At 45.3% G+C, this 25,892-nt stretch overlaps 1 protein-coding gene across 4 annotated transcripts in view; it reads left to right on the top strand.

Annotated features, from left to right (window-relative positions):
- Positions 1 to 25,892, top strand: part of EPAS1 (endothelial PAS domain protein 1) — a 107,097-nt gene that overhangs the window by 63,020 nt on the left and 18,185 nt on the right. For all 4 annotated transcript variants that reach the window (XM_049870506.1, XM_049870508.1, XM_049870507.1 and 1 more), the window contains exons 3-7: positions 4,566 to 4,717; positions 5,130 to 5,214; positions 8,015 to 8,133; positions 8,243 to 8,448; positions 21,895 to 22,001. In XM_049870506.1, coding sequence (XP_049726463.1) covers positions 4,566 to 4,717; positions 5,130 to 5,214; positions 8,015 to 8,133; positions 8,243 to 8,448; positions 21,895 to 22,001 — 669 coding nt within the window. The remainder of the gene's footprint in view (positions 1 to 4,565; positions 4,718 to 5,129; positions 5,215 to 8,014; positions 8,134 to 8,242; positions 8,449 to 21,894; positions 22,002 to 25,892) is intronic.

Below are 25,892 nucleotides of genomic sequence, written 5' to 3'. Positions count from 1 at the left end.
TGAACGGTGCTCCGGAAAAAGTGCTCCGAAACCTCAGCCAGTGCATATCCTGGCTGTGGGGAGTCATCAAAGCCTGTTTACTGGGCTATTTTTAGCATTAAAGACTCTTGTTGTGCTCCCCAGGCCGCGCATGCACCGTCGCAGCAGAGTGCCTCTGATTCTAATGCCCCATCTCACTTCTTTGGGGTCGGAGCCTAAGAGTCCTGGGTAGCAAGTTACTAAGGATTAGGGCCCAAGGATTGAAAGACCCAGGTGACAGTCTACTGAGCACCCAATGTGGGTCCCGCACTTTAATCTGCAGCAAGGTTTATTCTCAATTGTTGTGGGACCTCACAGCAGTTTATCTTTGTCTTCACCACCTGCCTGTAGATTCTTTGAGGGAAGAGATTGCCCTTATACTTCTCCATATTCCTGAGGCTCCCTAGTACGGGGGTGATCACGTCACAAGTGACATTTGTTGGCTGAGGGCCTGACTGATTTCTCGCTTTGTGCCTTATCCAGTGCAGGCACATAGTAGGAGCTTAATAAGTGCTTTGCTGTTGTTGTTAGCTGCCGTCAAGTTGGCCCCCAACTCATGGGGGGATCAGACTGTTGTGATCAGAAGGGATCCCTAGGGTTTTCACAGGCTGATTTTTCAGAAGTAAGTTGCCAGGCCTTTCTTCCTAGTCTTAGTCTGGAAGCTCCACTGAAATACGTTCATTATCATAGCAACAGGCAGGCCTCCACTGACAAATGGATGGTGGCCGTGCATGAGGTGCATTGGCCAGAAATCGATCCTGGGTCTCCCGCACGGAAGGCGAGAATTCTACCCCGAAGCACCAATGCCTCCGTAAGAATTGCCCAGTGAATGGGTTTTCCTTATGCCTAACACTGGGCTGGACATTGATGATACATCAGGGAAGACATGATGTCCATACGAAGAGCAGGGGAAAGGCAGGGTAGTGTTTAGGGGGAGATAATGGGAGCTGAGCCTCTGGGCCCTTGAATGAGGGCCCACCCCCCCAGCTTGGCAGCTTTCACCATCCCCTCCAAGCAGGATGAGACTGACCTGGCAAGGTGTTCTCAGAAGCTTCTAGAAGGAAAAGCAGGTGCTGCAGGAGCAAGGGGTCCCACAGAAGGAAGAGGCCCCACCCAAGCCCTGCTGTCCCAGGGCTCCTGTGAGAAGCCTGCTGGCTTCCTGGTCCTCCAGCCATTGTGACTTCAGTTCCAAGACATTCTGTTTCCACTGCGGCCCCAGAGTACCCCTCTCCGTCCCTCCCAGAGGCCCTGCTGCAGCAGAAAATTTCGCCACCTCCTGGAAGCAAGTGCACTGGGCATGGATGGAAACCAGTTTGGCTGTGTTGGAATTGTTAAAAACAGGAAATTTTAAGCAGAAGCATTTCCTCTGGACCTAGTTAACCCAAACAGCGATGTCTTGGGATGACTCCAGATTCTGAAGTCAGTCTTGCTGCTGAGATCAAAGAAACTGGAGAGAAAATATCTTCTCAGTAGACCAGAAACCACAGGGCCCGCCTTCTGCTTGTCAGGAGAAAGTGCTCACCTGTCTGGTGTCATTTAAATAAGGTGTCATTTAACATGACAAAAGGGCTGCCAAAAGGGCTGATTCTTCCAGCATTAGGGTCACTCGTTAGACCTTGAGTTAAGACAGTGGTTCTCAGATGTGGTCCTAGGACCAGCAGCAACATCATCATCTGGGAACTTGTTAGAAAAGCAAATTCTTGGTCCCCACCCTAGACCTATGGGGAAGTTCTGCTCTTGCCGGTAGGGTCACTATGAGTCAGAATCGACTCGATGGCAATGGGTTTGACTTTTGGTTTACCCCAGAACTACTGAAACAGGCTTCTCGGGGCAGAACTGTTCCAGGGCCAGCTTCCAGGGGTGTGACCTGTTCAGTCACACAGGGCTCCCCACTCAGGACGACCCAGTGAGTGGTTTCATTTTTGAGTGAGGTTTCATTTTTGAGTGAGGTTCCTGCTTTTTTACTTTGCACTGGGCCTCACAAATTGTGTAGCCGGTCCTGGAGCCAGACACCTCTGTTTAGCTAGCCCTCCAGGTGATTCTGATGTGCGCTCAAGTTTGAAGTCACTGAGTTAAGTCACTGTCTCACCTGCAGCCCCTGTTTAAATGCAGATGTTGACCTGGAGAGCTGACATGAGCAGCAACACCACCCACACCTGGAACATTGGTTCATTATCATCAGTTCAGCTGACTAGTCAGTTGGCAAAGAACAGGTACATCCACAGAGTCCCTAAGCAGGAGTCAAGTGTGGGAATGTGTGTGTTATAAGGCCATTCCCATAAAATATAATAAACAGAGGGGAAGCCACCAGGATATGACTCTCTACAACCCAGTTTTTGGCTCCAAAGGCTGGCCTGGCCCTGGAGAGGCCCCACTCTGTTCCTCTGCAGAAATAGCCCCATCTGGGACTCCAGCACATTTGCTGATCCTGTGTCCTGAAAGATGGGTGGCCCCTGGTGGCACCATTGAAGCCCTTTGGTGGGAGGAAGATCTCCTAATTTGGATTTGTTCTTCTTGGGGGATAATAATGGCATAGAGCCCAGAGCTTCAGTTTGGGGGCTCAAGGCAAAAAAGAATTCAGTAAATCCAGGGCTGTTCCAGAAAGGCCCTTGACCCCCATTTCACAGTATTGATGTGTTCCTTGCCAAGCGGCCCATAAAGCTAATTGCACGTTACATGCCCTAGAATAGTCTCAATTCAAAAGACTCACTTCAGTTAAGTGAGTAGTAACTTTTATAAGTGAAAAATTACTCTGTAATTTCTTTGTTCTGTAAATTGAAGGAGGCATACCTGGATTGATGTTTGTACTGGATGAATACAATTTTTATATAACTAAATGCATGCTTGTGGTTAAATAATGAGCCGGCGCCATGGGTCACTGAAACAAAGTCTGTGATCTGAGGTAAGGGCCCAGGGCCTGAGCCGGAAAGGTTTGTTTGTCTGGGACAATAGCTGAGTCTTCACATTTTGCAGATAGTATAGGGTCGCTATGAGTCGGAATCGACTCGACGGCAGCAGGTTTGGGTTTTTGATTTAGAGGTAGACTTGACTGGCCGGGGCTGCTCAAAGTGCTTGGTTGCGGGGTGGAGTTTTCCCAGGTTGCCCCTAGCAACCACCTCTCCATGCTGCCAACCAACGCAGTTGCCTCTTTTCTCTCTGTCCTGCACCTTTGGCTTTCACCCCTCCAAACCATTCTGTGTGCTACTGCCGGATTAATCTCCCCAAAATGATGCTTTGAGATGCCACTCCTCTACTCAGAAGCCTCCTAGACTCCTTTGTCTGGAATGCGTGATGCCCCCAGGACAGCAGCCAGATAGGTCTCTTCTCAGTGTCCAGGAGGGAGTTTGCTCCAGACTCTACCCTGTCTGTGTATTTTCTACTACCCAACCCCATCTGGCCAGGAACGCCCTCCTCCTTTCTTTCTGCAGGGTGAAATCCCGTCTTTCATGAGTTTCCTCAAATCCCTTTCCTTGGAACAGTTGTCTCTGACCACCCCAAAAGCAAACCCCCTTCCTCTGAACCCTGAGTCTGAAGTCATAGCCTAATAAGAGGCAGAGCTAGGAGTAGAAGCTGTTTGACTCCAAAGCCTATATATACACAGTTAAAGGTATGGCTTCTGGGTTCAGCTGCCTGGGTTCAAAATGTGGCTCATGAGAAAAATGTAGAACAAAATTCTAGCTCACACACACACACAAAAAAAAGGAGAAACCAGACTTACTGGCCTGACAGAGACTGAAGAAACCCCAAGAGTATGGCCCGCGAACACCGTTGTAACTCAATACTGAAGTCACTGCTGACGTTCACCCTTCAGCCAAAGATTGGACAGGCCGGTAAAACAAAATAAGACTAAAGGGGCACACCACCCCCAACGGCAAGGATGAAAAGGCAGGAGGGGACAGGAAAGCTGGTAACAGGGAACCTAAGGTCTAGAGGGAGATAGTGTTGACATGTCATGGGATTGGCAACCAGTGTCACAAAACAATTTGTGTATTAAGTGTTTAATGAGAAACTCATTTGCTCTGTAGACCTTCATCTAAAGTACAATTTAAAAAAAAAAAAAAGGCAGCTCACAAGCTTTACTGTCTTGTGCCAGTGACTTAACCTCCTAAACCTTGTCTGTAAAATGAGACTAAGAGTAGTACCCACCTCAGAGGTTGTTGTGAAGACTCTGTGATGTGCTTAGTACAGTGCCTGGAGTGTAGTAATTGGTCAGGATACATTAGCAGTTAAAATTACTGTTCCTGCCACTACTATGACTACTGTTATATCTATGACTGTCACTGTTACTGCAATGGCACTGTAAGTACTGCGGCCATTGGCACCAGACTGCCTGAAAAGCCACCCCATGGTATCCTCTATACAGTGGTGCTCACCAAATGCCCACCGCTCTGCCATGTGGCAGATACTTGGATGGTTGGCAGTGTGCATTTCCAGAAAAGGCCACTGATGCCTTTGACGCATCTCTGGAGGCCATCCATCCATGCCAGTCATGTCACATTCTTAATATCACATTCATGCAAGCCATTCAACCACCTCTCTCTTTCCAGTTTGCTCTGAAAATGAGTCTGAAGCTGAGGCTGACCAGCAGATGGACAACTTGTACCTGAAAGCCTTGGAGGGTTTCATTGCCGTGGTGACCCAAGATGGCGACATGATTTTTCTGTCGGAAAACATCAGCAAGTTCATGGGACTCACACAGGTGACAGCTTCCTCTGTCTCTTTCAAAAAGGGAAAAAGTTTCCCTCTGTGGATAGAAATTAGTGAAAGGTGCTGGTCACAATCCCTCCCGACCCTTCCCTGGCTATACCCACTCTGACCCTCAGTGATCTCAGGCCGCCAGCCTCAGACAGGGTCACACTCCCTGGCACTGTGTTTAGCATCGCTGATGACCATCCTGGTGGACAGCTCTCTGCTGACTAGATTAACTGGCCAATCTTTGTGAAGCAGCTCTCTGTCACATCCTCAGTGGGCCTAAATACTAGATTGGGAACATGAGGAGACCTGGTTCAATGTCCTCCCTTTCCCCAAACCTGCAGAGTGACTTCACTTCCTGTTGAAGCCTTCTACTTCAATATTAGGGAGAATAAAGCCCAAACTTGTTTTTGAAACAGGTGGAGCTAACAGGACACAGTATCTTTGACTTCACTCATCCCTGTGACCATGAGGAGATCCGTGAGAACCTGAGTCTCAAAAATGGTAAAGTACATTGTGTGTTTCCTTCTTTCTCCACCCCTCCTCCCGCCCCGGGAGGAGATCTGCATTCCTTTTGTCCACAAGTATAGGAGAGACAGCCCATGGCCATCATGATCCAGAAAAAACTGACATCCATAAAAAATCCAGCAGGGCCGGCCCTCTGTGTGGGCTGTGAGATGTGACTGAGGCACCAGTAGAACCCAACACTCAGAGTTATCTGCTACTGGACTCATATGGTACCTAATACCACACTGTTAAGCCAGGAGGTTTTATCACCTGAGAGTCCAGCATCTCTGCTAAGTGCAAGAGTTTAGCATCTCCCCCAAACCAACACACTTCATGGGAGCAGTTGCAGTCGCCTGATGCTATGTAACAAACCGCCTCAACGTGTAGTAGCTTAAACAACAACCATTTTATTATCTCTCATGTTCTATGGGCAGTTCCTTTGCTCCATGAATGTCATCTGGACAGCATTCATCTGGGGGCTTAACTGGGCTGATCAAGATGGCTCACTCAAGTATCTGGTGCATTTGTGGCGGATAGCTAAAGGTCTGCGTTCATCAGGGGTGCTGGGGTGGCTGGGCCTATCTCTCACTCTTTGGAGTCTCAGAGGCTCTTCCTCTCCACGTGGTGTCTCCAGGGTAGCCAGACTTCTTACATGACAGGGTTCTCAAAAGCATAAAAGTAGAAACTTCCAGTCCTTCCCATGGCTAAGTCCTGAATCCATTTCTAAAGCAGATGCTCAAAGCTGAGAAAAGCAAAAAGTCTCTCATTTCTTCTTTGTCCTTGAAATCCTTTGGCCCCTGGGTTCTCGGTCTCAGTTTGACCACTGACCCTAATCTCAGCTCAACTGTGCAACCTGAGCCAAGTCACTTCACCTCTCTGTTCCTTGGGGTCTTTCTTTTCCAATGATGGTATTGGACCAGGCAAAGCCTAGGACCTTCCAGCTCTCAAATGCCATGATTCACACCCAAGTGAGCCCTGTTTATCTGAGTAGAACTTTAGATCCCTTGATCCGTGTATTGGATTTGGGAGTCAGTCAAAAATCAGGGAGCCAGCAAATCCTTATTGACGGTGTGGGCCTGTAGTGGGTTCACAATCTGGAAGCAGAGCCAGTGTGAGCTCCTAGAGGAAGATAAGGCCAAGAGGCAGCCCTTAGAAGCCCTTGAAGGTCAGGCAGAAGACTTCAAACTTTATCCTGTGGAGAATGGGAAGCTGTTGAAGGTTTTTGAGCAGGAGCCTGTGATCTGATTGGAGCTATGTTTAGAAAGATTAATCAAATGACAGAATGGGGAGAATCTAGAGGTTAAGCTATTAGGAAGCCACATTAATAACCCAAGAAAATAGCCACAAGTGAGTCCCTCCAGCTACCCTCTCTCCACACCAAGGCTGGTTCTACTGGGTCCAGACCACAGCTTACTGGTGTAGCTCATTATATACAACCCCCCCACCCCATGAAAATTACAATTATAATAAACATGATTAAGGATAGGAGAGAGAGGAGAGGTAGTATTATAATCATGATGGAGGACTATTCTCCCTTAAAAGTATAAAAAGAGTCACCATTCAATCTCTTCCTTGGTGAGTTCTCCTAAGAATGTCTGAGATAGATTCAAGGCTGCTGCACCTCATTTGACATGGCTCTTCAGGGACGTGAGTGTCGAGTGAATCAAGATCTTCTGCACCTTTAGGAGCAGAAACTGGTGGCTGTGCCTGGAGGGAGGAGTGTGGCTCTGGATTGTTCTGTGATGGGGGCAGAGGACAGGGAGGTAGCTTGGAAGGCTCAGGATAGGGATGGTGGTGGAGCCAGAATTTAGACACGGACAAGACAGACTCAGCTGGCACTTGCTGCAGCCACTGCTTTATATCATGACAGGTAGAAGAAGTTCTCAATGGACAGGCTATCTGGAGACTATAAGAAGGCAGCAAGCTATGTTGTTGGTCTTGGTGATTTATTTAATTCTGGCTGAGAGAAGACATGATCCATGTTGAGTTATTTCTCAAAGTGGACTTGATCACCAAATCCCAGGAGACTCGGACCAGAGGGCTGTCTTGAGTCTTGACGCATGTCATTTTACACAGGAAATGGATGGCACATTGTCTTAAAAGCAGCCATGCAGATTGCAAATAGAGTACAAAAAAAACCAAACCAAAGTCGTTGCTGTCGAGTCGGTTCTGACTCATAGCGACCCTATAGGACAGAGTAGAACTGCCCCAGAGAGTTTCCAAGGAGCGCCTGGTGGATTCAAACTGCCGACCTTTTGCTTAGCAGCCATAGCTTTTAACCTCTACGCCACCAGGGTATGGTCAGGTTCACATTCCTGAAGGACAGGTTATGAATAAAAGGACAGTGTGTCTGAAGGACGTCTCCAACCTGAGGGGCTTATTCCCCTGGAGTAACTGTGGCCGCTTGGAATTCCCGTTAGAAAGCCCAGGCCTGCCTCAGGGAAGATTTGCTGAGATCATGTGTAATAGTCACCGGATTGAGGGCTGCCCATGTGCTATGTACAATGGGGAATAAAACGATGGCCCAGCCCCTACCTTCAGGAGCGTATATCCCGGTTGAAGAGACACGCTGTAGATGAGAAACATTAGCCCATAGACCAGGATTCTGCTGCGTGTGTATGGTAGCCTACAAGTGCTCAGAGAGCAAGAAGGTGGTGGTTGCGGGTGAATGGGGAGGGGGCATTTTGATTGGGAAATACAAACAGTAAGTTTCCCAGGACAACTGAAACGGAGCCCCTATTCTGAATATAAATGATAAAAACTGAATTCAACTGTCCTCCCCACCACCTTTATCCAGGCTCTGGTTTTGGGAAGAAGAGCAAAGACATGTCCACAGAGCGGGACTTCTTCATGAGAATGAAGTGCACAGTCACCAACAGAGGCCGAACCGTCAACCTCAAGTCAGCTACCTGGAAGGTAGGATAGCCTCAGGCCTGGGTTGGAGTCCGGATGTGGGACAGTGGGCCCCCAGGAGCCCTGCCCCCAGGGCCTCAGCCAGCTTCTGACCCTCATTGCTGGTTTCCAGGTCTTGCACTGCACTGGCCAGATGAAGGTCTACAACAACTGCCCCCCTCACAGTAGTCTCTGTGGCTACAAGGAGCCCCTGCTCTCCTGCCTCATCATCATGTGCGAACCCATCCAGCACCCGTCACACATGGACATCCCCCTGGACAGCAAGACCTTCCTGAGCCGCCACAGCATGGACATGAAGTTCACCTACTGCGACGACAGGTGGGGGCCCAGGGTGCGTGTGCCATGTCGGGATGGGCCTTACCCGCTTGTGCGTATGGTTGTGCCTGAGGTAAATTAGGTCTGGGCCTGGGGCATAAACGTGGTATTACTAGGTGTAAGTTCATGAGCCTGTCTCACTGTTTAATTCCATCAGTGCAGCTAAGAGGTTCCTAATAGCATATTTGGTGGTCTCTCCATTGAAGCATCATCAGAGTCTGTCTGCAGAGCGGTTCTGGTGTGTGACCTTCTTGTTCCTTTGTGGTGTAAACATATCTGTCCACGTATGTATCAGGCAACTGAGGGAATTTCCAGGACAGTCTCCCTCCCCCCAGAGATAAGGGTCTAGAGATTTCCATTGGTACTCCCAATTTAGAGGCCAGCTTCGGCTTGTGGCCTAGAAACTGACCCACAGATAGATGGCTTCCCCTTATTCTCTTCCATCACTGTGCTTTCCCCTCCGCTTTTGCACCTCCTGGGTACAACTCCATCCCAACTATCGCCTAGCCAAGTTTGGAAGGATTTTACATGAGGGCCGATAAGCCATTTACCATCAAGTTGACACCGACTCATGGTGACCCCATCCGTTTCAGAGTAGAACTGTGCTCCATAGGGTTTTCAATGGCTGTAACCTTTCAGAAACAGATCTCCAGGCTTTTCTTCCAAGGCAACTTTGAGTGGGTTAGAACCACCAACCTTTCAATTAGTAGTCAAGTGTTTAACCATTTCTGCCACCCAGGGACCTCCTAACCCCCAAAGCCAGGCCCAGATGGAAATCCCGTTGTGGTATAGTGTAGTGGTTAAGAGCATGGGACTCTGGGGCTAGATGGCGTGGGTTCAAATCCAATAATAAATGTTCAGTATTAGCTATTATTTTCACCCACATTGTATCTTTATTAAAGTTGTTGAAAGAGCATCTAAGACTGCAGAGGTAAGCCATGTCACCTCAAGTTTTTCAGATCAACTTGAGAGTTGAAACAGGTGGGCAAGTGGCTTAGGTTGTAGTGGGATGCAGCATTAAAGCCTCGCCATGGCTCCTAACTCTCTCACTTGCCTGACCTGTGGCCTGATCGGGAAGTAGAAGGGGGCAGGTAGGGGAGAACAGATGGGGTGAGTAATGACCACCACTAGGGAGTGAAGGAAAAGCCAGGAGAAGGTGCTGGCTGAGGAGGACAGGGCCCAGGTTGGCCTGGCCAAGTAAATGCCACCCCAGCTTGATGGCTAGGCATCCCTGGCTATGCCCTTCTGGGCAGGGACCCCCCAACCTGATCTCAGCTTTCTGCAGTATCCAGAGTCACCATTTTTCCCCAGAATCACAGTTCTGGTGCAGGTCTTTGCCACTCCAGTCATTCCCCTCTCATCTTCTACAGTTTCTCCTCAGGAAACCCTAAGATCTCAGTTTTCCCATCTCTAAAATGGGAATGATACTACTTTCTCAACCTTTTTCACAGGGTCACCGTAAGATGAGATAATGGCTACAAAAGCACTTTCAGAAATCTAAACACTAACACATGTGAGGCTTCTTGTTATTGCTTATATCTTACTCCCTGCCCTTGCTCTTCCCCAAAGCAAATCTCCCCACTAAACTCAAGAAGCCAAGATCACTATCAAAGGCATTTAGCAACTGGCGCTGTAGAAGAGGAAGAATTAACCGCTAACAAGAAACTGCCTTGCCTTCCCCACCAGCAGGAAACACCAAGCTCCAGGAGGAGAGCTCCTGCACACCTCTCCCAGGCCCACCTACTTTTCTCAGCTGGACAGCTCAGGGGTATTTGGAGTTTTTTCATGGGTGTGGGGCCCTACTTCCAAGGCTAAGGCTGAGTTTTCTCTCCCCTGATCCTAGACTGACCTGGTATCTCAGACTGGGTTCTTGAGAGAAGCAAAACCAGTGAAGATATATAGAGAGAAAGATTTATTTCCAGGAAATGGCACACACTGTTGCAGAAGCTGGAAAGTCCCAAGTCCACAGGTTAGGCGTCAGGCCGAAGGCTTCTCCTGACTCATGTAGCTGCAGGGGCTGACAAACCCAAGATCAGCAGGTTAGATAGCAGGCTACTGGCTCACAGGTTGAGGAGGCCGATGAATCCCAAGATCAGCAGGCAAGATGGCAGGCCATTGGCTCAAGTCCTCAGAACTGGCGGTCAGATGATGACGAACCAGATGCAGAATCTAGAGCAAGGAAGCAAACTTTGCCAGAATGTCCATATATATATTGGATGCAGGCCACACCACCGAGGAAACTCCCCTTACAACTGATTGACTGATCACATCTGATCACATCATGGAAGATGACTACATCATTACCTAACTGCCAAATTGCATCATTACATAACCACCAAACTGTATCATTTCATAGTTGCCAAACCACTGAGACTCATGGCCCAGCGAATTGACACACAACCTTAACCATCACACCTGGTATTGGTTGGTGACCCCTTCTTAGAACTGACTACCAGCACAATTAAGCACTTTTGGAAAAGTATCCTTGAGTCATTCCTGCCCCCCAGTTTTGACCACACAGTACCAGGACTCAAGGCTGTTGGAAGTGGTGGGTAGGTATATACGTAGAAAGAAGTGCTCCAGCCTCAGAAGGAGAAAATGTCACATATGAAGCCTTTTGTCCCAGAACCTTGACACAGTCAGGCCTTTATTATAGTTATTAGTATTGTTGTGATGGTAATGATGATGATTAGAGAGCGTGCTCCAAAGGCAGGCACCAGCGGAATGCATGTTATGAGCAAGGTTATTTATCAAATGCAGTCTTAGTATTCAAGTGAACATTCTGGGCATTCTGAGATAACAGGGGAATTCCCTTGAAGTGACCGTGATGGTTAGTTTGGCTGCCACTCAGGGCTTCTCATTGTCTGAGCCATATTCCCAAGGTATGGCCCACATGTCTCAGGCTTAAGGGGGTTGATGTCAGAACACTGTAACCCAAAGCCTGGGAGCAGCCTTAGTGCTGTGAACCATGGAAGCTATGTGTAGCCCTGTGGGTGAAGCATGTCCATAATTTGACTCCATGACCATTGGGAAATCCCGCTCTCCTAGAAAATGACCTGCCATTTCTGGATAATATCTGACAAGAGGGATTTTTTTTTTAACTTAAGACTTTGGTCTTTGTTAAAGTAGAAAAAAAAAAAATGCTACGTAAAGGGTCATTCTAAGTTATCATTCATTCATTATCTTGTTTTTAATGACTTTCAGGTCATAGCCTAAAGGCAACTAACCCTTACAGAAAAGAAGAAGGGGGAAGGCATGAGCTAGGGGCCCTCGAAAGTGCTTGAAGAGGAAACGTACACAGAAAGGGGAGAGGCCCTGTGCTGACTTCTTAGTTTGGGTCAGGGCTGGTAGGCAGAGCAGATAGTGGGCTGTTTTAGGGCTTTGTGATTCATAATGTAGGGGGTGATATTGCTTATAAATTCTGCTGGACGTACCGCATTTTCATCAAAGTCTTGCCTTTCAGGAAACTGAATTATGTTATGTTATCCAAACTCTGAACTCAGTGATGCCGGAGAGATGAATGTAGGGACATTTAAAGACGCGCTGTGCTGTGTCACACAAAAGTTGCATCTAACTGATTAGCAGATTAATTATCAAGGGCACATACATGGCTTGCACCGTTTATAGAAGTGACTATTTAAGTCCTAAATCCCTAATTATTATTTCTAAATTGCTTTGATGAGAGCTGGGATTTCATTTTGGTAGCTGGTTTTGTTTTCACTCTTTGTGTTGGGATGGGGAATGGCAGACACACTGACGTGCACACTCACACTCACACACTGACATAGTCTTCTCCTTAATACCCTCTGAGATAAATGTTTCAAAACCAACAACCTGCATATGATAGCCAATGGGGGAGGGGGACCTCTCCATTTTAATCAGGAAATACACCAGGTGTAATTAATGTCAGACACACATGAGAGGCTGTGGTTTCCCACAAAGGGGATTGTTTTCCCATAAGGAAGATTAGAAAGAATCTGAAGAGAACGCAAGGCAATTAGAATCCACAAAATCACTTTTTGAGGTAGATGGGAACTTTTCGTGAGATGTGTTGACACCACAGACACAAGCAAACGAAAAAGAATAAAAGGCTCATGGAGAAACAGAGAAGCAAGAACAGAGGAAAGAGGGAAGAGAAATAAAATATAAAGAAGAGGTAAAAAGGGGACCCCAGTCTTTTGTTCAACTGATGCCCAAAACAATGTGTTCTGAGGCACCTGAGCTAAGGGAGTGCATTTGTCCTTTTCCTTTTAGTAAAGGGTCCGAGGACTGTACTAAGTCCTGTACTAATAATTTGAAGCAGTAAACATTTTGAAAAGTGAATTCTATAATAATTTATGTATCGGTCTTATTAACATATTTAGATGGGAGTAAAGGAGAGTGGCAAGGTTAAAAAAGAAATCTTGGTTATTAGTGTAATTGCTTATCTCTTGTCCATTTATGCTGATACATAGACCTTATATTTTGTGTCCTAAAATACAGAGCAATTACAGGCATGCCTCGGAGATATTGGAGGTTCAGGTCCAGACCATTGCAATAAAACGAGTCACGTGAATTTTTTTGGCTTCCCAGTGCATATAAAAGTTATGTTTACACTATACTGTAGTCTATTCAGTGTGCAATAGCATTATGTCTAGAAAAACAATGTACATACCTTTACTAAAAAATACTTTATTGCTAAAAAATGCTAGCCATCATCTGAGCCTTCAGCGAGTTGAAATCTTTTTGCTGCTGAAGGGTCTTTCCTCCATGTTGATGGCTGCATACTGGTCAGGGTGCTGGTTGCTAAAGATTTCTCTGTAGCCTGTGATGTCATTTAATAGCATTTTACCCTCAGTAGAACTTCTTTCAAAATTGGAATCAATCCTCTCAAACCCTGCCACTGCTTTGCCAACTAAGTTTATGGAATATTCTCAATCTTTTGTTTTCATTTCATCAGTGTTCATAGCATCTTCACCAGGAGTAAATTCCATCTCAAGAAACCACTTTCTTCACTCATCCGTAAGGAGCAACTCCTCATCTGTTAAAGCTTTATCCTGAGATTTCAGCCATTCAGTCACATCTTCAGGCTCCCACTTCTAATTCTAGTTCTCTTGCTCTTTCCACCACACCTGCAGTTACTTCCTCCGCTGCAGTCTTGAAACTCTCAGAGTCACCCATAAGGGTTTCAAATCAACTGCTTCCAAACTCCCCTGTTAATGTTGAGATTTTGACCTCCTCCCATGAATCACAAATGTTCTTGATGGCATCTAGAATGGTGACTCCTTTCCAGAAGGTTTTCAATTTACTTTTCCCAGATCCATCAGAGCAGCTCTAGCCTTATGAAATATATTTCTTAAGTAAGACTTAAAAGTTGAAATTACTCCTTGATCCACGGCCTGCAGAATGGATGTCGTGTTAGCAGTCACGAAAACATTAACCTCCTTGTACATCTCCATCAGAGCTCTTGGGTAACCAGGTGCGTTGTCAATGAGCAGTACTGTTTTGAAAGGAATCTTTTTTTTCTGAACAGTAGGTCTCAACCAAACCAAAACCAAACCTGTTGCCATTGAGTCAATTCTGACTCATAGTGACCCTATAGGACAGAGCAGAACTGCCCCCACAGGGTTTCCAAGGAGCGGCTGGTAGATTCGAACTCCCAACCTTTTGATTAGGAGCCAAATTCTTAACCACTATACCACCAGGGCATCCCGTCTTTGTTGTTGCGTTTATAGAGGACAGGACAGAGTAGATGTAGCTAATTCTTTAGGGCCCTAGGGTTTTCAGAATGATAAATGAGCACTGGCTTCAACTTAAAGTCACCAGCTGCATTAACCCCTAAAAAGGGAGTCAGCCTGTCCTTTGAAGCCAGGCATTGACTTCCCCTCTCTAGCTATGAAAGTCCTACATGGCATCTTCTTCCAACGTAAGGCTCTTCTGTCTACAGAGCAAACCTGTTGTTGAGGGTGGCCACCTTCATCCGTTACCTTAGCTGGATCTTCCGGATCACTTCCTGCCGCTTCTCTCTCATCAGCTGCTGCTTCACCTTGCACTTCGTTATGGAAGTGGCTTCTTTCCTTTCCTTCTCATGAACCGACCTCTGCTAGCTTCAAACTTTTCTTCTGCAGCTTCCTCACCTCTCTCAGCCTTCATAGAATTGAAGAGGGTTAGGGCCTTGCTCTGGATTAGGCTTTGTCTTAAGCGAATGTTGTGGCTGGGTTGATCTTCTCTCCATACCACTAGAACTTTCTCCATATCAGTAATAAGGGTTTTGGTTTCTTATCATTCGTGTGTTCACTGGAATAGCACTTTTAATTTCCTTCAAGAAGTTTTCCTTTGCATTCACAACCTAGCTAACTATTTGGCACAAGAGGCCTAGCTTTCAGTCTGTCTTGGCTTTTGAGATGCCTTCCTCACTAAACTTAATCATTTCTAGCTTTTGATTTTAAGTGAGAGACGAGCACCTCTTCCTTTCACTTAAACACTTAGAAGCCATCTTAGGGATATTAATTGGCCTAATTTCAATATTGTTGTGTCTCAGGGAACAGGGAGGCCCAAGGAGAGGGAGAGATGGGGAAACAGCTGGTCGGTGGAGCAGTCAGGACACACACAACCTTTATCGATTAAGTTTGGCATCTTACATGGGCATAGTTCATGGCACTGCAAAACAATTAAAATCGTAACGTCGAAGATCGCTGATCTCAGATCATCATAACAGATATAATAGTAATGAAAAAATTTGAAATATTGAGAGAATTACCAAAATGTGACACAGACACTAAGTGAGCACGTGCTGTTGGAAAATGGTGCCAATAGCCTAGCCCGATGCGGGGTTGCCACAAACCTTCCATTTGTAAAAAACACAATATCTGCAAAGTGTAATAAAGCGTGGTAAAATGAGGTATGCCTGTAATTAATGAACTGTTATTTATTGAACATCTTCTATTTATTTATCTAACCAATTGCCAGAGACTATAAAATCGAAGAAGTAGATGAGGTGATTCCTGCTCTCCAAGAGTTTATAGTTTGAGACACGAGCAATTTGTACAGCGGTGAATGGTAGAAAATAGAGCATCCCATTTACCCAAAAGGAAGACAATACTGATTCCCAAGTAGTTTAACTTTAAAATGGGTTTCTGAAATTCATGGGGAGATGCCATCTAGTGGCAGAAGAAAATATCTGTGAAAGAAGCCACGCCATCAAGGAGGGTGGGGCAAAGTTCTTCTAACGCATATATACTCCCACTATGATTTTGTCAGTTTTATGAGTCTTCCTGTATCTTATAAATAAATTGTAAAAGCAAATTATGTGGAGAAGAGCGATATCACTGGGGATAAAGATGTCAAAAAAATCCACACTAACAAAGAGGGTGTCAGGGACTCTTTACAGAGAACGTAAGGATTTGAGGGCAACCCCATTTTGCTATTGCATTAAAAAACATAGGACATCATAATAGTAGGAGGTACTACTTAATAAATTAAGATGGCTGCATTTCAAATTTGGTGGACTAAATTGATGCTGAATTCTTTATGTTCAAAGAAGTCAGGAATAATAAAGATAAGAAACGTGAGGGGCAAGTTGAAGGTCATAAAGAGAATGTCAGGAAAGAAATCATAAAGAGCCATGAGTTGTAAAACACACACACGCACACACCAATCCACTTGGAAGGCAATAGTATTGAAGTCTGAGAAAAAATAGGCTGACTTCAGTAAAACTAATAATAAAAATTTATGTACATTCTTTGCATATTGAGAAACATGTAATATAATTACTTTTTTAGAGGATAGGTATTTTAAATTCAAGGCAGTCTTTCAGATTAGTTCATTTCATGTTGTATTTTAATTTCATATATAATGTATTCTAAATATTTTTGCAGACATACACATTCACCTTTACACATTTTATGTAAGCGAGTGTAGTGTTTCTTTAAATCTCTAAGAAACGTTAAATGCTTTCCTTGTGCATCTGTGCCCGCTCCAAGTAAGTGTTTTCAAATCATTCTAACAGTTTAAGAATGTAAGAAATGCTCATATTTTATCCTGTCTGCCTGAAATACCCCCATAAGTGGTAGCTGTACAAATTCTCTTTGGAATTTGTTTCAAAGTTCAATATTGTTGTTCTATGCTGTCGAGTCAGTTCCAACTCATAGCAACCCTACAGACAAAGTAGAACTGTCCCATAGGGTTTCCTAGGCTGTAATCTTTATGACAGCAGATCTCCATGTCTTTCTCCTACAGAGCCGCTGGTAGGTTTGAACTGCCGACCTTTCAGTCAGCAGCCAAGCACTTAACTGCTACGTCACCAGAGCTCCTTCGAAGTTCAGTAGACCTTGTCTTAGTTATCTAGTGCTGCTATAACGGAAATACCACAAGTGGATGGCTCTAACCAACAGAAGTTTATTCTGTTTAGTTCAGGAGGCTGGAAGTCCAAATTCAGGGTGCCAGCTCCAGGGGAAGGCTTTCTTTCTCTGTCGGCTCTGGGGGAAGGTTGTTGTCATCAATCTTGCCCGGGTCTAGGAGCTTCTCAGCACAGGAACCCTGGGTCCAAAGGACACGCTCCACTCCTAGTTCTTCTTGCGTGGTGCTGATAAGGTCCCTCTCCTCTCTACTCATTCTCTCTTTTATTTCTCAAGGAGATTGACTCAAGATACAACCTAATCCTGTAGACTGTGTCCTACCTCATTAACACAAGTGCCTCTAATCCTACCCTATTAACATAATAGAGGTTAAGTTTACAACACACAGGATTATCAGATCTCAAAATGGCAGACAACCACATGATACTGGGAATCATGGCCTAGCCAAGTTGATACACATTTTGGGGTGACACAATTCAATCCATAATAGACTTCACTATTCAAAAATTATTCCTTCTATACAATCTGCTTCTGTCTTGCTACAACTCAAGGCAGATTTTCTCCTACTGCTTGTGAATTTCAGGGTTATGAAAGGCAGCTGTGGTATTTGGTGGCCATCCAAGGATGGTCATGCCAGGACTGAGCCAGGGCTACCTTCCTATGTATAAATTCACCCCATAGGCAGCCTCGCAACACACCACACTTTCAGGATGGAAATTGACTTTGTATTAACTGCAGAGATGGTTGTATAGATTTTATATAACCATGTAGTATTTGAAGAAAACACAAGGCTTAAGTAACATTGTTTAAAGCAAGCAAAATCTGGATTAAAATATATTAAAACTAATAGGAGGCACTGGAATCTGAGTTAGTGAGTAGCCTGAATATTATTAAGGAAACAATTGCAATGCTTATAAGCACATGTAGAAACCAAAATGAGGTGAATCAAGTGTTGCCTAGGAGAATCCATTGCCAAAAGGGTGGAGGGGAAGAGAGCAGACTTTATTCTGAGTCTGCTTTATTAACAAACACAGTCTTTGAAAAACAAATAGGTGGGTACAAAGTACTTAAAACTTTTATCCTCTTAGTTTGAGAGAATTTACTCTCTCACCATATTGTTTACATGATTAATTTACTAAACAAATCCTTTACTGACATAGTTAACTACAGCCAGACCTCGTTTGACTCCAGGCAGGGGCCTCTGAAGTCATGGGGTTTGATGGCCGTGTCCCAGGTGGCCTTCATGGGTACACACTGGGAACAGGAGTGGGCTATCTTAGGTCTGAGGCTGGACTTCTTCTGCCTCTTGAAATGATGGCCCTGACACAGTAGCCAAAAGACTCAGTTTGTTTCTAGTGCTCTGCTATAGGTAGTCCATTTGAACAGAGCCTCTGAACATTTTCATGGATAAAGAGCAACTGAAGAGCAATGAATAGCTGTCGTTTTACATGTTGAAAGCTTATCTGGCTCTGAAGTTCAAAGCCCAGCTGTCTGACTCACATACTTACTTGTATGAACGCTGACTTCAGGATTTAACGCTTTTTCCTCTGTATTCTCTTTCTTTTCTTCTTTCTTCTTTCTTCCTTCTTCTCCTTTCTTTGTCTGCATCTCTCTCCTAACTTCATCCTTGGTCTGCGTCTTTCCATTTCATTATTAAAGAGCATCTTCTGTTCTCATTTTTGAAATCTGATGAATTAAATCCTTTTTACTCTTTACTCTTCTCTAAACACTAAACAGTCCTACTGATTGATTTTTAAATTTATGGGTTACCCCAAACTGATTTTTTTTTCCCCAGTATGTTAGCGGCCCTTAATTAGAAAGAAGGAAAAGAAAAAAAAGTTCCCCTACCCCTAATGGAGAGAGCATATGAAATTGTGTTATCACAACCCAGCTCTGGAGGGAAATCAGCTGGGAAGGCCCTTCTGCTCTATAGTACCTGACCCTATAAACAAGCTGGGTTCATTAACCTCCTCACTGGCGTCTGCGTGCCTGGAGATAGAGGCGAATGACCATTAGCTTTAAGTTGGGGTTTCCTGGCTTTGTGAAGTCTGACAACTCACATGTTCTTCAATTGTGTTCGGGGTATGTGTATTTTCCAGTTTTTATAGTAGTCTGTTTAACGGAATGAAGAAAGAGACATTAAGTGTTTATTTTAGTTGACAAGATAAATGAAAGTTGCTACTAGGAAGATAATCTGAAAACTAGATTTGTTTGTCCACTGCCAAAACATGCCTATTGTGTGTCTTTGAATGAATGGTCCCTTAATTAGATAAAGAATATCGTATTATCAGGCCGATTGTAATAAATATTTACTTGGAACATTTTTACTTACGCATACTCATCTTGAAAGAAAAGTTCATTTCTTCAGAGAGTAGAATCAACTCTTTCCTAGAATCCCCATAGCTTCATTTTGAGGGTCTCTACAAAATTCTAGACCAGCCCAGAAACAGAAGCAGCTTGTCTAGCAAATCGGTGAGCCTGTAAATGGCTGGCTGATAGTCAGCAGGCCCCACCAGTACGCTTCTGATGCCCAGCCCAAGTTTGAAAGGCATTGACTCAGCAGAGAAGAAATAGAGCTGTAGGGAAGGAAGGGCCAGCACTGTCCTTCTCTCTTCATTCTCCCCCAATCTCCACCTTAACTAAGACACCATTGAGGGTCTGCTCCAGGCCAGGTTGCTGGGGCATGTCTGCTGATGATGAGTTCAGAGACATCACTTCTCAGGACTGGGTAAGGAGACACATTCTCCCAGTCAGAGTTGGGCTGGCTGGTGGGGTGAGAGCTGGGCTGGGATCCTGCTGGAATCTTGCTGGAGACATCTCTACGGGGCTAAATCAGCTGAGGCTTCAGTTGCTCAGCCCTGGTGCGCTGCCCATTGTGTGACAAAGGCTTTAACCCTGAGTCTCACCCAGGCCAAGAACTTGCCTTTCCTCTGTCCACTTCCCATCAAAACCAGACATCTTACAGAATGAAGACAGGACAAATTGAATATGGTGAAAGGTTTCTGCTGAAGGCTGTGTGTGTGTGTGAGTGAGCGTGCCAGCATGCACTGGGAGATAGCTTCATGTCCTAGGAAGAAAAGTAGCTCATCAGGGCCCCAAACTTATCCTTTGGCAGCGCTGGGATAGACAGGACTCTGTGCCTTGGATCCAAAGAGAAAATCAGCCCACCTCTCAGCTATTCAAGTATTTGCAGAGCACCTAGTGTAGGGGAGACAAAGGGAGAAAGTAGCCCCTGGGTTCAGGGGTTCACAGCCTAGGAAGTGAAGAAACAAATGCATAACTCTGTGACATTGTGACACTCATTAGAACTTCACGAGAAGGAGGCAGTGGCACGACCTGGAGGAATCGGAGAAGGCTCTGGGGAGAAGGTGAGGGCTGGAGCTAGCCCTACAGTATCAGGGCTGGGAGAAGAGGGGAAGCGAGAAGGCACAAAGGCTCTGCAGCGATAATGGGTTTGCCAGGTTTGGGGAACTGGGAGGAGAGGTGTCTGCCAGGACAAGAGAGCATGCTACATGCTGCAGATTAGAGGAAAATCAGATTTCTTGGAAGATAGAGGCTAGATCCTGGGGGGATGTAGAAGTTAGGCAGACTTCACTCTTGATGTGATTGGCGATAAGAGAAGCTGTAGATTCTTCCATAGAGGAGGAGCAGGATGGAAGTGATATATTAGAATGAGATAACCTGGCAGACAGCTACAAGTTAACCAGTTAGGAGGGAGAAGGAGTGGAGACAGGAAACCACGAGCCCTTACTGGTGCTTTCTGCTTCTGCTTTCCTCCCCCTACTGTTTATTAGATAATCCCCAAATGTGTTAAATGACAGGTCCATGCCCAAAAGTCATGCATTCTCAAATAGAGCTGGTAATAACGAGAAGAGAGTATTACTTCTAACTTGTGATAGGCAAAGTTAACAAAACAATGAACCCATTAGAAAAAAATGTGTCAGATAACAAAGATTTGGAGAAATAATCCTTAGGTATGACGTAGTGGTTCATGGGCAGGGCTTTGTTTATTTTAATGATTCTAGCATAGAGCACATGGTCCTGAGAGTATTAAGTGATTTTTCATGATTGCCTGCATTGGGGACAGCCAAGTCACTTATTCCAGAGCTGCCTGTTTATCAGAAGGTGTAATGAGGAGTCCCTAGGTGGTGTAAATGGTTAATGAACTCAACTACTAACCATAAGGTTGGGGTTTCAAGCCTACCCAGAGGCACTTGGGAAGAAAGACCTGGAAATCTATTTCCAGAAAATCAGTCGTCAAAAACTCTATTAGAGCACAGTTCTACCCTGACATACATAGGATCACCATGAGTCAGAATCGACTTGATGACAAGCTGGTTTTTTACTTGTAATGCGGAGACACATTTATGTGACTGTGATTTTATAGTTCCGATTCTCAGCACCCCCTGCCGTTCCCCCTTTCCTGGAGATAGGGAGAGACAGGTAAGAGAAGCCCTGGAGGTATCTGAGGTCACAGGCAGGATCTGAGGGAAGCGTTCAGGTGAGCAAATTAGTAAGCACAGATGGAGTCCTCCCTGCCCAGGGCTTCTGCTCAGTCTGTGGTTAACATAGAGACAAAGGGCCACCTCCACGTGTTTTCCCCATTTGGGGCCACATAATTTTCGCTTTTCATTTATATCGCCTTCTACTTGATACAATAAGCAGGAAGACCCAGTCTTCATTCTTGCCCTGCCCTTGGCCACTTGTGTGAACATCAAGCAAATTGTTTACGCTCCCTAGATCTCTACTCCTTTGTCTGCAAAAAGCAGAGAGGTGATTTTTAAGGCCCTTTCCAATGGCTGTTGGAGAATAGGCATATATCAACGGGGGAAAAGGAAGTCCCCTGAATAAGTGCTTTTCCTTCCTCCCCATGTATGACTTCAGGAAGGTCAGGAACAGTGGGGGCTTGGGTGGAGCACACAGCTGCAGGTTGACCATGAAGTTGATTTTGTTTGCATGAATGGCCCAATCAGAACTCTGGAGTGTGTTCATCTGAATGTGTGCATTTGATTTACCCTCTGGGGTTAGCTCCTTGAGTCCCTGCCCACATCCCTGTCCAAGTTAATATGATCTCTCTTCTCCGCTTGTGATTTAAATAACTTTTTTAATTCAGAATCACAGAGCTGATTGGTTACCACCCCGAGGAGCTGCTCGGCCGCTCAGCCTATGAGTTCTACCATGCACTGGATTCAGAGAACATGACCAAAAGTCACCAGAACTGTAAGTTCTAGGGGTGTTCCATGTGGCTTCCTCGCGTACGTGGAATCTGGGCCTTAGTGAGGTGTTATTGGTGAAACAGGAGAAGACCTGGTCATTTCCTTTACAGAGACCCCATCTTGCATGGCAGACAAGACTCATACCCTCAAGATGGCTAGAGAACTAGGGCCACCACCAGCTCTTCTGACACCTTCATGCAAATTAGAACAAGAACCCATTCCTCTACACAGACACCCACATCAAAGCACACAGCTTGGAGAATAGTTGGGCTGAATCTCAATTTCCATGTAGCACCTCCACTGACCACTTTCGTGTAGTTAACAGCCTGCACTCAACTGTGTGGAACAGCGCGGGAGAGAGCAATGCAAGCCAGCCAGCCTCTAGTGGGCTTGGGTTATGTGCTATAGATGTAAGTGCATCAGCTCAGAGAAGATGAGGACTGGAAGAGTTAAGGAAAGGAGAGAACAGGACACTTGATTTGAACCTTAAAGGATGGGGTAGGACTGAGCTAGGCAAAGGAGAAGGTAGTATGTCACCAATTTAGTATTCAAGTTGATGGGAGGAATAGATATGTTGATATTTAGTGTTCTGTGTTAGAGGTGGGCCATGGTTCTCTAAGAGCTTATTTGCTGGGTCAAGAGAACTGAGTTGAAGGAGGCTTTCCAGGCAACCAGTGATAGCACATGGAAGCTGTGCTTTTCAGCTTGAAAGAAAAAAAAAGAGTTCTAGAACAGTGCTGTCTCATAGAACTTTCAGCAATGATGGAAATGTTCTGTATCTTTGTTATCTGCTTGTGGCCATCAAGTACTTGAAATGTGACTAGTACAACAGAGGAACTGAATTTTTTTTAACTTTAATTGAATTTAAATAGCCACATGTGGCTGGTGGCTGCCATATTGGGGAGGGTGGTTGTTCTACAGTATTCACTTGGGCGTGTTCCCATTTCAGGCTTCCCCTTTGCAGGTGACCCAGGACAATGTCATTTAATCTCTATAGCCCATTGACATGCAAAGACTCCAGACCTACAACCCTGTACTTGGCCCACTGAGGGAAATAGAAATTGGTAGGATTAATCTCTGTCCTTAGGGATCTTACTTCTAAGTAGAAAAAGGAAGACTGTGGGCTCTTGGGTGCAGACTGGCTCACACCATTAGCCTCAGTATATAGCATGGTATCTGGTACAGAACAGATGTTAAATGAATGAAAAACTATGTGTCAAAAAAGTATTAGAAAAAGCATGCTTCAAAACAGGTGCCCACAGGGGCACAGATGGAGGTGCTGAGAAGATTATAGAAGGATTGAAAATGGGTAAGTTAAGTCTGAGAAGATCCCCAGAGGCCCTGCTGGCCTTCGTCCTCCAGGATTAGTTGTATCCTAGAGTGGCAACGAAGAAAATGGAAGGGCATCTATTTGTGCAGTGTTCCTACATCCATCCATCTGTCCCGAGGTCAAGGACAGCTGAAGTTCAGAATAGATAACATTAACAACACCATAAGCTGTGTGTATGGGAGCACAATTACCACTCTTATAAGGAGCAAGATCATCTTATCGGTTCCTCTGCTTCTTCCCCATGGCTTTTGAGTTTGATCTGACAGTGCAACAGGGCCCTTTGCGGCATCACAGAGAAGTTTCTCACTGTTCTCTCTGGGGCAAAAAAACTAGTAAATAAACAAAAAATCTCAATTCCACCCCATTTAGGGATCCAGGGATAGGGCAGGAGGAGGGTGGAGGCACTCTCGTGAGCCCATGAACGTGACCTAGCCCTGGCCTGCCCCAGCTTTGAAGTTGTAGGGTCTGGTTCCAGCCTTCACTCTGAGGTCTCCATGCTTTCCTGGTCCTGAGGGTCTCCTGCTCCCAGAGGTGGGTTGACAGAGTCACCCAGGCATGGCACTCAGGGGCCTCGGCCCCTGGCCCAGCTGACCCACTGGTTCCCCAGGGCCTGGCTTTCTGGGTCTTCCTTCCTTTAGCCATAAAACTAAGGAAAAACCAACCTTCCTTCCAAGCCAAGGGTGAAGCTGAAGCAGGGGACAAATAAATGGAAAGCTTCCTGGGAATTCCTAAAGGACAGTATTATAGTCTGCCTTTTTTTTTTCATGGGGAGGAAGGGAAACTCATCAAGGAAACAAAACTTATGACTTCTTATTAGGCATGGAAAAAGAATTTTTTTCGTTCTTCTTAGAAAATCTTTGATCCATAAAAACAACTGGAATAAAAATGTGTTCTGACTCCAGGGAAAATATGGTGTTTTCTACCAAATCCATGTACCGTATTTTTACAGAATACGCACCTTCTACCTTTGTATGCCAGCCATCCCTCCCCACACAAGGTGTTTTCCTAAGTGCACTGTGCTAATTTTTTTTTTACACCTCCATGTAAAAAAAAAAAAAAACTTAGTGACGCTTGTGAAATTACCTTGCGGGGGAAGGACGCAATCGGCAAAGAAACACAGAAGGTGCATGTTATTTGCATAAAAATACAGCATTAAAACCCAAACCAATTGCTGTTGAGGCAGTTTTGACTCACGGTGACCCCATGTGTGTCAGAGTAGAGCTGTGCTCCGTAGGATTTTCAGTGGCTGATTTTTGGGAAGTAGATCGCCAAGCCTTTCTTCCATGGCACCTCTGGGCAGACTCAAACCTCCAGCCTTTGGGTTAGCAGCCAAGTGTGTCAACTGTTTATGCCACCCAGGGACTGTTTAATCATTGTCGTTGTTACTGTGTGCTATTAAGTCAATTTTGACTCATAGCGTCCTACATGACAGAGTAGAACTGCTCCATAGGGTTTCCAAGGTTGTAATCTTTCCGGGAGCAGATCAACAGGTCTTTTCTCCCGCTAACTATTCAAACCTATCAGTTAGCAGTTGAGTATGTAACCACGGTGCCACCAGAGCTCCTATTTAATCATTAGACACACTTAAAGGTGACTCACAACACAAATAGAAATCACAGGCTCTCTTCCTCCCCTGATAACCAAAACCCATTGACATCGAGTTGATTCCAACTCATAGCGACCCTATAGGACAGAGTAGAACTGCCCCATAAGGTTTCCAAGGAGCGGCTGGTGGATTCGTACTCCCGACATTTTGGTTAGGCCTACGTCACCAGGGCTTCGTGATGGAGCCAGGTAAAGCTGGTCTTGAACTCAGAGCCCAGCCCCTAGTCAGAAAAGTGCAGCAGAGGTTGGATAAGCCTGCATGAGTTGGAAATTGGGTTAATGTCAGTGGAAACAGAAACACTTATCTCTATTTCTTTCTCTGTCTTGGATTTGTGCACATAAAGTTGCACACAGACTAACACTCATGCTGGAGAATCACTGGAGGCCCAGGCTTAGGGCTGGTCCAGATCTACGTGGGGGTGTCCTGAATTCACACACGCACATGTGTGTCTCAGCCTCTAGAGGTTTAACATTGAAATGACTGGGGAAGCTCAGTCCTCAAACCAGACTTGGTTAATTGAAAGCCATCATTCCCAAATGGATTAGTTATTTATGCATTGTTGCTCTCCTGGGGTGGGCGTGCTCAGTTTCTCTTTGTTGTATGAGGACATTATGTGCTTTTAGGAAAACAAGATTAAAGGCCATAAAAAGCCTATCTACGAAATAGCAGGCCCCTCACCAAGGCTGGCGTTAATGAGCAGATGATTAGAAAGCTGGCGTAATTATATTCCACTGGCAGAGCAGACCCTCGCCTGTGAGTGCGAGAAATACAGTTAAAACCTTTGCTCACTCCCTGTTTAATCACTGAGGATTAGAGCCCTGAATTTGGTCTGCATTAGAACCGTCTAGATAAGTTAACTCCAGGCACTTGAAATTGTGCAAGAATCGTTTCACTGCGGCAAGGGCACCTCGACAGGCCCGATAAAGGGAGAGCAGAGAGGACAAGAGGTATTTCTCTTG

This window comes from Elephas maximus, chromosome 26 (genome assembly GCF_024166365.1).
Source record: "Elephas maximus indicus isolate mEleMax1 chromosome 26, mEleMax1 primary haplotype, whole genome shotgun sequence".
Lineage (NCBI taxonomy): Eukaryota > Metazoa > Chordata > Mammalia > Proboscidea > Elephantidae > Elephas > Elephas maximus.
Note: the sequence above shows the minus strand (reverse complement) of the source record. Positions and strands in the feature narration are given on the sequence as shown.